The sequence below is a fragment of the Lycorma delicatula genome, chromosome 4, assembly GCF_047948215.1.
Source record: "Lycorma delicatula isolate Av1 chromosome 4, ASM4794821v1, whole genome shotgun sequence".
NCBI classification, from domain to species: Eukaryota; Metazoa; Arthropoda; class Insecta; order Hemiptera; family Fulgoridae; genus Lycorma; species Lycorma delicatula.
The window spans coordinates 90,113,733-90,127,016 of NC_134458.1; the positions used below are offsets into that span (position 1 = coordinate 90,113,733).

Here is a 13,284-nt window from a genome sequence, read left to right on the forward strand (position 1 = left end):
ACACACTCTGTTGACAGGCTATAAATAGTAAACAACTGGAGAAGAATGTTAAGGTAAGCAAGCATAATATTTTGAGTTTCTTGAAATTTAACACATCTTGCATCTTGCAGTAATAAATAATTTCAGATTATTTTAAAATTATTAAAAAAAAAAAGAAGAAAAGAAAAAGGTTTTTTGTGCAACATCCCAAAACAACTGTTCAATATTAAAGTTTAATAAATTGTGGGATTGTAATAAATATTATATTATAGTACATATGAAAAAACTAAATTAATATGCTGTGTGGAGGGAAATGAAGAAAATATGAAAAGAGATATTTCATCACAGTATATATATATATATATATATATATATATGTTTATTTTATGATAAACTTATCTTAAAACCAATAATCCTGCATTGTTCACAAGATTTTCATATTCCTGTAAAAAACTTGAGTACATAAAACAATTTTCATAATCTAGGAGAAATTAATATTATTATTAACAAACTGAAAATGTAATCGATCAAAAAACATTTAAAGAAAAATCTAACAACAGTTTGTAAATATGTAATTAAAATTATTAAAACTTTTCTTTCTTTTATTTACTGAAAATTTTAACTACTTTTTATTTTATGCACAGATTATTTTAAATCAATTTGTAATTACATTTCATATTATTTATAATCCTTTTAAAAAAATATTCATCAACATGTAGCAAAAAATTAACAAAAAATCTTTAAACTGAAATTAATATTACAAATATTTATACACCATCAAGGAATTAGGTTGGTTCTGGGAAAAAAGATAAACTACACAGTTAGATAGATGTTAACTGGAATTATTAAAAACTTAAAAGGCGCAATGCATACAATATGCAAATATACTATAAATTAAACATGTAACTGTTCCATAATTCATTCACAGCAGATTAAATCTTATTTGTTTTATATAACCAGCATTTCAAAAAAAAAAATCACTTTTAGTTTAATTATTTATCTATCTAAATTGTTATGAAAGGAATGCTCTTAATAAAATCTAAGCCACCCGTTAGACAACTTAAGGGATATTACTAGTTTTGAAATAACTTCTTGCTTTAATATAACATATCACCTTTTAAATATAGACACTACTAAAATAAATAGTTTATCTCCGATATTAAAATATTTATAGCAAAATTAAAAGAAATAATCTGATTACTGAAACAGTTCTACCAGGGATCTCACCAAGCCACAATAAAAACAGTAGGACTTCCAAGGACTTTTGAAAAAGTCTAAATTTTACACAGGACTTTCGAAGAAAAATTAGAAGAAGATATTGAATGAAACTGTTAAATACTTTATGAAGTAAAATAGTTCGATTACATACATTTCATTACAAATAAAAACGAATGAACAGTCTCCAAGATATAATCAATTCTGTGTTTCCCATATAAGTTAAAATATCTTTCATATACGACAATCTAATTATCATTATGATATGACAAAAGTGAGTGATAAGAGTTGTGTAAGTACATTACAGTATGATGTTGTAACTCCTCTTTAATAATACAAATGGGGTTGACAAAAGGCGAGATGAAATTTAGTCTTCTCTACACTATACCAATCACTGAGGAATACCACAGTTCAAAATCTTTAAGGAGATAGATCCTCATATTTAACTTTCCTCAGTCTGTTATAACACTTTACTGAGTAATTTTATGCTGTGGAACAGTTCTGTAATGGTACAAAATACACAAAACAATCTATTATGAAAGAGCCTTACATTAATTTACTCTTTTATCTGCATTTTATAAACATTTTAGTGGATATAAACATAAACTGCTCATAATAAGCCTTCATACATATTATTGGTTACTATTACATATTATTTGTAACATATATTGTTACACACATATATATAATATATATATATATAAATTATTTATAACATTTTTATGATATTAATAGATCGCTATTCATTTTAATCTAGCTAACACAACAGTTTATAAAAGTAAGTTCTAATTTACATAGTGGTGTGAATTGAGATTTAATGGAGACAATTGTTTTTTATAGAGCAATTTTGAAATTGTTCTGGATAATAAAATACAGAATGCGAGAGTAAAAATGAAGTACGCACAAAAAGGTGATAAACAAGATAAAATAAATGAAAATGATCAAATGGACAATGGCTCATATAATTTTAAGTTGGATATTATCCATATATTTTGTTCACATAAATTCAAAATAACTTCAAACATTCAGGGGGCTACGTAAACTTTTTGCATAATGAAATAATTTTTTTTTTCAAATGTTATATATCTACTTATTATATTAAAAAAAGTTACCCATTCATACTGTTAGTTTGAAGAACCTGATTGGATTTTAATTGTTTGAATAATTATGCATGTAAATGCTGATGGGTTAATTGAAACGAAAAAATAGATAAGAAAAAAGTTAAAAAAAAGAAAGGCAGAATGGTCTGCCACAATTTATCTTATAGAATAGACACACTCTCTCGATTACATCAGCTAAATTTCAGCATAAATAAAATTACATTAATCAGACAGACAAATAAGAAAATTTTAAACTCACAATCTTATAGATTCTGAACATAAATTCAAAATGCAATCATTTGTAGACAAATATAGTTCAATATCTTATTTATTTTTTTGAAGAGTGCTGATATATGATGTAGATTATTAGAGAAAAGCAGAAAGAATTACATTACAATAATGTAAATCGGACTACAGAGCAATGGTAAAAAATTAAATAAAAAGATATGACAGATGGAACCCTGCTCCTGTAATACGTTAATTTCAAGATTTTTTCCTTTTTATTAATCTACTTACTGGAAAAAAAATAAATCAAATAAATACCTCAAAAGAGATACAAAAGCAGTACTTCTATAAACAAACAACTATTGTAAAAATGTAACAATAAAAAATTTCTGTTTTAAAGAATTATTAAAAATTATTTTAAAAATATTTCTGTAACATTGCATAATTAAATATAAGACTTTATAACAAAGAACAATGATAATAACTTACATATTTGTATTTGTACTAGACAATATATTTTAACAATTAATCCATAAGTTCATAGAAGGGCAATGTAAATGATTTTTTAACAATCATTAAATTTACTGAACTCATTCAGTCCAGGGATAAGTACGGCAGTAAATATAACATCAAGAAGCATCTTAAAAAAAGAGCAAAGCAAAAACAAAATACGTTTTTTTTGATTTTCACAAGATTTATTTTAAAAAATGACAGCTGTTTCGATACACAGTAATTTCCAAAGATTTTATGTACAGAATATGAATATGAATATACCGAAGAATATGTTGTATGTACATGAATATGTATTCTGTACTTAACTTCTGAGGAAGGTGGTGTATCAAAATGCTGTTGTTTTTTAAATAAATCTGAAAATCAAAAATATATCTTGTTTTCATTTTCCAATTTGTTATTGTGGATCTTCACCAAGCAAAGGCATCATCCATCGATTGTTAAAAAAAAAAACACTAAACAGGTATTTGCAGTTTGAGTGTTCTTAGAAAGTGGGTCACGATTTTTATGGCTAAATTAAAAACAAATTGTTAAATTTCATTCTAGAAAATATATTAAATAAAAGACTACATTTTTTTTACAATCTTATTTATTTTATAAATATATATTTTTATCTAAATGCTTTCAGAAAATTTCTGCATTTCTTTGGAAAATATAATCACTATATTTATCAAAATTATAATATAAAAGTTCCAACATTAAACTGTTAAAATACACAAATGATTTTATCAACTTTTATAACGGAACTGATATTTTTCATGTAAATAGATCAAAATTCTCATTGAATAAAATCATTATAAAAAATGAGATTATTAACTTTCTAATTAATTATATTCAATTATAAGTTACTGATAACTAAAGGAAAACAAGATTATACTCAAGACTTTTTACAAAGATTTTACTTAAAATCTAAAACTAGATGATGGCCGTTTCTACTGTTAAATTACATCATTAGTAGGCACTGAGAAAAATGCATACAAAATAAAAATAAATAAATAAATGAAACACCATAAACGTCCATCTAATTTTACTTTAAATAAAACTTTTTTAAATTTTTTTGAGCATTTCTTGTTTTACAATTTATTTTGATAACTATTTAGCATATCTTTTTATTTATATTTGTTTCAACAGTTTACTAGAAGTTTGACCGAAGTCTTATATGATTAAGCACCCTGAAAACAAAAATTTGTTAAAAAAACATTTACGAAAAAATATAAATACACATTGTACTTATATTTATTACAATTATAGATACGTAAACACTACTAAAAAAAATTGCAAACTTTAAACTTCATAAAAGATAAATTTCCATTTTCACATTAAAGCTTCTTTGGTAAATTAATTCATCAGTCAAAAATAAATAAATAAAAATTTAAACAATGAAGAGTACCAAATTTTATAACTGAAAATACAAACAAGATTGTAATATTTGAAGTGTTGTACTCGATAATTCCAGAAATTTTAATGTTCCATTCAAAAGAAGCTGGTTAATATCATTGTCTCATTTTACAACTTCATGTTTGTGGTATTTTGCAACTGTTGTGATGACAGAACTGGGGGAGCAAACTGTTTATATTAAATTTTGTTTAAAACTTGGAGATAATGGCAGAAAAACATAAAATATTGAAAAAAGCTCTTGGTGATTAAATATAGATCTGACTCAAACCTAAGAGTGGTTTTAGCATTTCAAAAATGGCAGAGCATCCACTGGAGATAATAAATGTTCTGGGTGCCCTTCAATGCTCATCAAAAATGCAATGTTGCTAACATTTACAGAAATAACCAGAAAACAATTTATAATATTTATGAAAATGTTTGCAGGGCCTCTTGCAAATTTTGTGGCAATTACTTGGAATATGGTAAACTGTATTAACATTTTTCTAGTCTGTTTACAAACAAAAAACAGTGTGTTCACGTGTTAAGAAAATTCAAACAAACAAATCATTCCCCACCTATTCTGAACTAGCCCTAATAAATTTTTTCTTCCCTAAAATAAATGAAGCTCAAGAGGAAAATATCTGATACAATAGAGGAGATTCAAAAGGCACTACAAGAGAGGTTGTCAGAAACGGTATTCATTAATCCAACAGAATTAAAATCACATCAGAGGATGCATCAATGTACCAGGTAATTACTTTAAAGGATATGAAATCAATTATTTAATATTTTTTTTATAAGTATATGATTTTTAATAAATAAGTTTCAGGAAATTTTTAATAGCACCTCATAACTATTAACTCATCCAGAACAAAGCTCACCAGTTTAGTAGATAAGTAATATATGTTAAAAGATAAAGCTTGGCAGAAGGACAGGCTATCTTTGAAAATGTACAATTTGTCAATACAATACTTATCTGATTACCTTACTTTATAACATCTTTTAACCTTGACAAAATAAAATGTTTTTAATCAGAATCTTATGTTGAAACTTTTTTAACAAAATATACTCACCTCATTGTATGAAGTGAAAAAAAAAATTGAAAAACTTTCAAGAATAAATTTTGATATAAGCAGTTTAGAAAAAGAAACTATTCTTCTGAGATGATTATACTACTGCCTCTTTTTCAAGAAAAACTAGATAAAGGCCAGATAAAATTGTTGTTATTAGAAATAAACTTAAGTAAAATAATTTATGAAAGACAGAGCCTCTCTTTCAAGTAATTTCAGAATATAGGGCCAGTCATAAATGAGTTAATGTAATTAACTGCATAAAAAAGAAACAATAAAATTACATCATAATTATATATTATAGTTAATTAATTTGTTTTTAAGGAAAAACATTTTATTTCCCATAGACCTTAACAGTAGTATATCATAAATAAACTAACTAAAATCAATCAACTGCGGTAATGTTAATTAAATACTTATTCCCTTTTTAAAAAAAATTAAATATAACGCTTAGAAAATATTATAAAAATTATTCCAAAACACTGTAATTTGTTAAAATACAGTAATTTTCTGTTGAGAAAAAAATACAATAATCATTATTTATATTCTTACTATGTAACTTAATATTACAATACATTATATATTATGCATAACCATTCTTTATATTTTGATATTTCTTAGATTCAATAAATAAGAGAAGAGACCTGTAAATGTAAGTAAAAAAATTAGCATTACTTGTATGCCATCTGTATGTGCACACAAAGGCATGTGTTTTGAGCACATGTATATAAAAGGGTATGCAATCACACATATGAAACGCACCTTTTAATGAACATAGTAGAAGTGCATTAACATAATTTAAACAGTTGATAAGTGAAAAATTAAACTCAATAAAGTAGCAATTAGGGAAAATCTTTAGCAGAAAAGTATATATATATACACACACACACACACACACATGTTAAGACAAAATAATTTACAGTAATTTAAGAATAAAAATTAAGTAATAAACAAAAAAATATTTAAAATGAAACAATTATTATAAAAGAAAGTAATTATTGAAGTAATGAACCACGTAAGTCATACTGTTTCCCCACCCATTCATAATTTCATTAATACTTATAGACATGCTTTTTTTATCTTAAGGATTTTTTTTACCCTTAATATATATGGAAAATTGTTATCAATTAATAACACAAAGAAATATTTAATTTAGATGTTTCAGAGGTTTATATATATAATTAAAATATGTATGAAAAATAAATATATTCATTTTTTATTTTCATACATATTTTAACACAGATTCATCAAAATCAGTATAGATTACATTAACTTGTGCATTAAGGGTATGCAGTTTATTTTCTAACTTAATTTCTTTCATTTTTTTCTAAATGTTTATATTAGATACAGATTAATCTTCTTCTTTATCAGGTTCTCTCATCTTTCTTCTTTTCTAATTTATCCACAATTATGTAACTGATTCACTGAACTACATTTTGGCAGTATAATTGTTAATGAGCATCCATAAAAAAAATAATATTTGCACTTTTATACAACATTAATGATATTACAGTATTTACATAGAACTGAATATATTTCTGTAAAAATTAATGGTGTTGTAAAATATATCACGTAAACACAAATTAACATACATAATAAATATAAAATAGTACTGATTACACCTAATACAGCTGAAAAAGAAACTTATCAAAAAAATACAGCAAAAAAAAAATAAGCTTTAACTAACTAATAATTCTAATTTAAACAACATAATACAAAATGACACAAATAATAAAATGCGATATGTGAGCTGAATAAACATTAAACATTTAAATTAGTAAAACAAAACAACAAAATATAGTAATAGTACTAATAATTAAACTAAAATTAAAAAAAAGTCTCTAAATAATTTAGCATTTCATGCTAAATTATCATGTACAGGTGGAACTTGTGAACTGGCTGATTCATCAGATGATGTAAAGGCAAATGTAGGTTCGGCTGTTCCCAACACAGATGACAAAAATGGATAAAATTTTATCACAGTACAGAAGAATAGTATCAGCAATGGTATTGCAAACATTGTATGCTGTAAAAAAGAAAAAAACATTAAAAATCAGATTAATTGTAAAAAATGCAAAACAAATTAAGAAAAAGCAAGATCAACGTAGAAATAATATAGATTTATCTGCATTATACAGCACAAAAACAGTTCAAAACTTCACTTTATTATGCAATCATGCAGCTTTATAAGCAAATATAATAGTACTTCATGGGATTTCAAATGGTAGCCGTTTTCCCAATATTAGTTTTTTTTTTTAAATTATGCAACTAATATATTCATCATTTGAAGTATCAGTTCTAGTAATCTGAGATGGCTAAACCTAATGATATTTTTAAAATTCATATAAAACTAATAAACTATTCAAAATAGTATTTTCATAACCATCACACAGTTATGTAAAGGATTGTACTTTATTACTTTGACATCTCTAAACATGAAAGTGGACTTTATATATAAGTGCATTCAACTGAATATAAGGTAATATCATTGTCATCAATAATATATAATTAGAAGGAATCATTCTAGAAAACCAGAAAAACAAAAATTGCATGGTGTAAAAAAGTTGACAAGGATTTAAAAATATGAAATATCTCAGAAGAAATAATTGAAAATAAAAACACGTTAGAAAAGTAATATAGCAGTAGTCTAAATTTCCAGAAAAGCCAAAAATTAAAACGGAGTAAAGAGAGAAGAGAAAAACACGGAAAAAGAGAAAGAAGTTTAAAGCGTGAAACGGTCCAATCAAAAAGAAAAAAAAAAATTTTAAAGCATTAATCCACAAACTCTATTGCCATACTCTGTAAAACAAATTCCAGGAATTTTTTGAAGCTACACCATAAAAACTAATCTACTGTTGACAGATCATCCAACAATAAATTTACAAAAAAAACAGAGATATAGATTCAGAAGGCAGAGCTAAAGAAAAATGCAAAGATTTAATTATGTATGATATATTTAAACAGTTAAAAAAAATAAATACAATTATCCTGATTTGTACTTGAAAAGAAAATATGTATTTTTAAGGAGACTATTGCTCGATGAAATAGAAATTTTAACTTTTATAACTGATTATACAAAAAACTGAATAACAACTGGACAAAAATCAAAGTTATAGAACAGGTGAGCAAATATATCAAATGAAATGAAGCTGTCCAGAGAGCCAAGGAGAAAATAACATAATTAAGTATAAATAATAAAATCTGTAAGAACATATAACAGTACTAATGAAGTAATTCATTATTGATAAAAACTAGAAACCTTCATTCACAAGCAACATAAAAGTAGCTTTTATAAGCTCAAAGAGAATAAAATAAAAAGTATATACATAATGCATAAATGTATAACTAAATTCCAAATTTTATTGTGAGGTACTTTAACAATTAGCTGTCAATAATAAAATTATAAAAAGAAAAAGATTATGAAAAATGTAACCAATTAAAAGTAGAAATTCAATGCCAATTTTGTGGTTCTCAATATCAATTCACCTTTAAATACATTTAAATGAAAACTTTTTTTCTAGTTATTACAACAGTAAAGGTAGAAATAGCAATAGCTGTGATTACAGAACTATAATGCGAAACAAATTTAAAAGCTATATGAAAAATGTGAATTACGTAAGAACAAATCAAGGGAAAACATTTTTTCAGAACATACACTGGAATTAGGCAAAATGTTTTTATGGAAATGAATTTCCATTAAATGTTATAATGGAAACATTTATTAAAATAACGTATAGAATTATAACAGTTAAAACTAAAATGTATGCAGTTTATCATTGGTGATCAAGAAAAGCACAAAAGAACTTAAAATTTTAATTTTTCAATAAACAACCAAAATATTAATTAAAAAAATAAACAAAACAAAAAAATTGTAATGAAAATCTGAAGAGAAAGAGAAAAGTAACAGACATCAAAACTAATGGAACTATGACAGAAAAGCAGTAGACTTTCTTCTGAAGGAAAAACAAACAACACAGTGAATAGGAAATTCAATGCAGTCAATTTTTCAGTGAATTCAAAGGACTGATGTCAGATAAAATACAAAAGTCAATGTAAAATATTCATTATAAAACCTATTCTGATACCCAGAGTAGAACTTCAATTCTTATGAAGACATCTAACTGCAAAATAAAAATAACAGAAATAAAATTATAGTAAGTAATAGCTTGAAGAATAAACAGGGACAGAATATGAAACATATTCTGTTACATGTAATAAAACAGATATTAATAAAATAAAAAATACACAATAACTGGATGAGAACCCCAGGAAACAAGACTACTAAGACATGTAAATAACAGACTGAAGAGAACATTATAAAAGAGGAATAAGTAGTAGAGACACACGATAGAAAAGAAAACTGAAAGTCTGAAAAGAACACTAAATACAATAATAAAGATAAATGACTTAGCATGATGTAAGAAATAATCATTACGACACACCAAAACTACAACAAAAAGAAACTGGGTTTGTATTCCATTGAAAAAAATAACACCAAAGTCAATGCTCATTTTATGAAATCTTATTTAAAATCACTTCTATCTTGTAATAAGAAATCTTATTGGCTATATTACAACAAAACTTGATTTTCTTACTGTGTAACAATAATCGTTAACTTCCTCCATTAATAATATGGTAATCATCTACACAACCATCACAGTCAATAACTAATTTCCATTATTTACAAGATCCAAATTATTTGGTGGTTCTCCAAATGTTGATTCTTATTTAATACCCGAAAAAAAAAACTTTTAGTCAAAATTCCATAAACGTTTCATACAACTACAGAACAAAAGTTGATGTAATTAATTTTTTTTTACTAAAAATCCATTTCCAGCGATTTTCATCAGCGTAAAGTTTTTTCTTTAAGTTACCTCTTAAGAAAAAGAATCCATTTATCAGAAAACTTAAATTTTATTATTCACAGTTCAAATGTTTTGCAAAATGCATCCAAAACAAGTTGATAACTAAAAAAGGTTTACAATAACAGGAGTCGGTTTAATTTTTTGTCCTATAAATTTTTAATTTTTATAAACAGCATTCAGTGACAAAATTTATTTTCAAGATTGTTCCGCCAGCAAATATTTCAAATAAACAATACAGATTTCAATCTGTAAATTGTTGTGGCTGATTAAAATAGAATTGAATCTGTAAGTTCATAAAACTGGTCATTCATGAACAGTTTTTCCATTTACTCATATTCCTGAACAAAATAAAAATAAAAAACAGACATAATTCAAAGTAATAAACCAAGGTGATAACAAGCCACACATTAAGATAATGGGGATTTTTGCTTAAGTTTTTTATGAAATGTATAGATAACATAAGGATAATAATTATCTTAGTAGATTGCCGACATAACTTAAGACACACGCAGAGTTCAGACAGTATTCGCTCCAAAAAATATATGTTATGTATACCTAAGTGACTGTTTACCAATAAAATTTTCTATTGCTATTTCAAGAAACAGTTAACAAAAACTTTATAAATAAAATAGCAAAGTAAACTTAAGTCTCCTATGTAAATTTCAGTCTAGGAAACATGAAAGTATCTGTTACATAACAGATAGCAATATAAATGTCAGTTATATTATTTAGTTAGCAACTAAAAATATTACAACAATGATCCTGTAAAATATGAAATAGCTTTGTTTAACCATGTTGGTCACCTGATAATTTATGCTCAAAACCATTCTTAACATTCAACAAAAAAAACTGCGGCAAACAAATCATTCAGAGTAGTTCAGTGTTTCTTAAGTTTTACATGGACATGAGTAGATGAAATAAATATTGTACACACAGAAATTTTGAATAATCCATAGCATTCTTCATTAAATTTTTATTAATAATTATCAGTATTAATATAAATAAATTAATAACTTAAATAGAGCAATAAAACAGAGACTATGATCAGACACAGATGTGATCAAATGTAAAAAATGTATTTTTTATTTATTTACATTACGTTGAATACTGTTACAAATAATTACTGTTTGCTAATAACAATAGTAATTAAAATCAAGAATGAAGATAAGTAAGGAATACAAGGGTCATTTGGAAAAGTAAGAAAGTTCTCAGGATGACAAAAAAATAAAGATTTTTCATAAAATTAAAAAAAAAAAGTACAATGTAGTCAATACATTTTTCAATAATTCAATACATTTAGACCAATGACTTTCCAACTTTTCAATACCTTCCGTATAACGCCAACCTGCAAAATAAGTGGTTGTCTCAGGTTTGATCTCAACATTTCAAGTAAATCTTCGACCCACGAAACATTTCTTTTGGAAAAAGAAAGTGATCACTGGAAGCCAAATCCAATCACACACATGTACGAATACAGCACATGTAAAAGATCATAGAGTTTTGCAGCAACAACCCGAGACATATATGCAGGCAAATTATTGTGGTGAAAAAGCATTTTCTTTTTGGCTAAATGTGGACTTTTAGTCTGAATAGCACCCTTCGATCAGTCCAGTAGTGAAGTGTAATACTCCCCAGTGGTGATCCTACCTTCTCACCAGGTAGCCTTTAAGCACCAAACCAAAAGAACCCCAAGAAACAGTAGCAATGACCTGCAGATGGAACCATTTCTGCTAACACAACTTGATGCACTTTCACCTACTCCCAGCTACGTTTCAACTGCTGTTTGGTTCTTGGCGTGTAATGATGAATCCATGTTTTATTTACTGTTATAAAATGCCACAGAAACTCAGCAGAAATGTGTTAAAATGCCACAGAAACTCAGCAGAAATGTTTAAATAAGTCTTAATACCACGGAGAGGTGTTCAGTAAAAGGCGTTTCTCGTCGACTGTTAACGAACACAGTAGCCATCAAGTGGAAAGCTTAAAGTGGAATCTAAATCATTTTGTATGCAAGTTGGGGTGAAATCCTTTAAAACATAGAACTTTATAGCTGCTCAAAGTTCAGTTTTATCCAATTTTCAGAAAATGTCAAAACTTGTTTGCTTTACTCAATCACCACAAAGAAGCAACTAGATGCATGCATCTGAAACTTCACAGCACGTCATCCAAAGGATTATAAATGACAAATGTCATAATCATTTGGTCGTACTTTTGCCATATCTGTGTAAGGCGAAGAACTTCCCTAACAACCCTTGTACATATATCAAAACAGTTAGTCCTGTTATATTCTCCTACGTACATAGTTCATTTAATATTACATAAACGTGTGAAGACAGATTTTTAAAATACATTTCAGTTTTTTCAATACATTTTAAAACCCTGCGCTTTCCTGCTACAAACACTATTTATGTATAATCAGAAAGAAATTTTAACAACACTATGTTAATAATTACTTATAAATACAAATATCAATAAGTTTTAGTAAATGAACTGACGCAATATTATCCTTCACCACATAATAATAATTTTTTTAATACACATCCAAACACCATTAATTTTTGGAAGGTTTTTTAAAATATGTTAATTATAGAAAAATGTGAAAAATTATCAAACGTTTATTTAATATTTACACAAAAAAAATCACTAATGTTTTAAATTAACTATACAAATCATTTTAACACAATAAAATCTCTTTTAATAAAGTAACACAATTACACCAATTAACAGAGTATTTATTAATTATTAAATATTTCTCTTTTTACAAAATTTCTGACACAGATGTAATCATGTAATATATTACACCCTAAGACCAAATAAAACAGGATAAAATAATCTATAAACTACACCGCAAAATTAACAACAAAATTCTTATTGCACATTTTTAGACAAAAACAAGTACCATACTATCATAGAACACAGATTTCAATAATAAAATTACTTCTT

At 25.8% G+C, this 13,284-nt stretch overlaps 1 protein-coding gene across 2 annotated transcripts in view; it reads right to left on the minus strand.

Moving 5' to 3' along the window:
* Nucleotides 1-4,598: 4,598 nt before the first annotated feature.
* The window catches only part of LOC142323637 (uncharacterized), a 150,574-nt gene continuing 141,888 nt past the window's right edge, over nt 4,599-13,284 (minus strand). For both annotated transcript variants that reach the window (XM_075363575.1, XM_075363576.1), the window contains exon 21: nt 4,599-7,502. In XM_075363575.1, the coding sequence (XP_075219690.1) occupies nt 7,335-7,502 (168 nt within the window). In that variant the 3' untranslated portion in view covers nt 4,599-7,334. The remainder of the gene's footprint in view (nt 7,503-13,284) is intronic.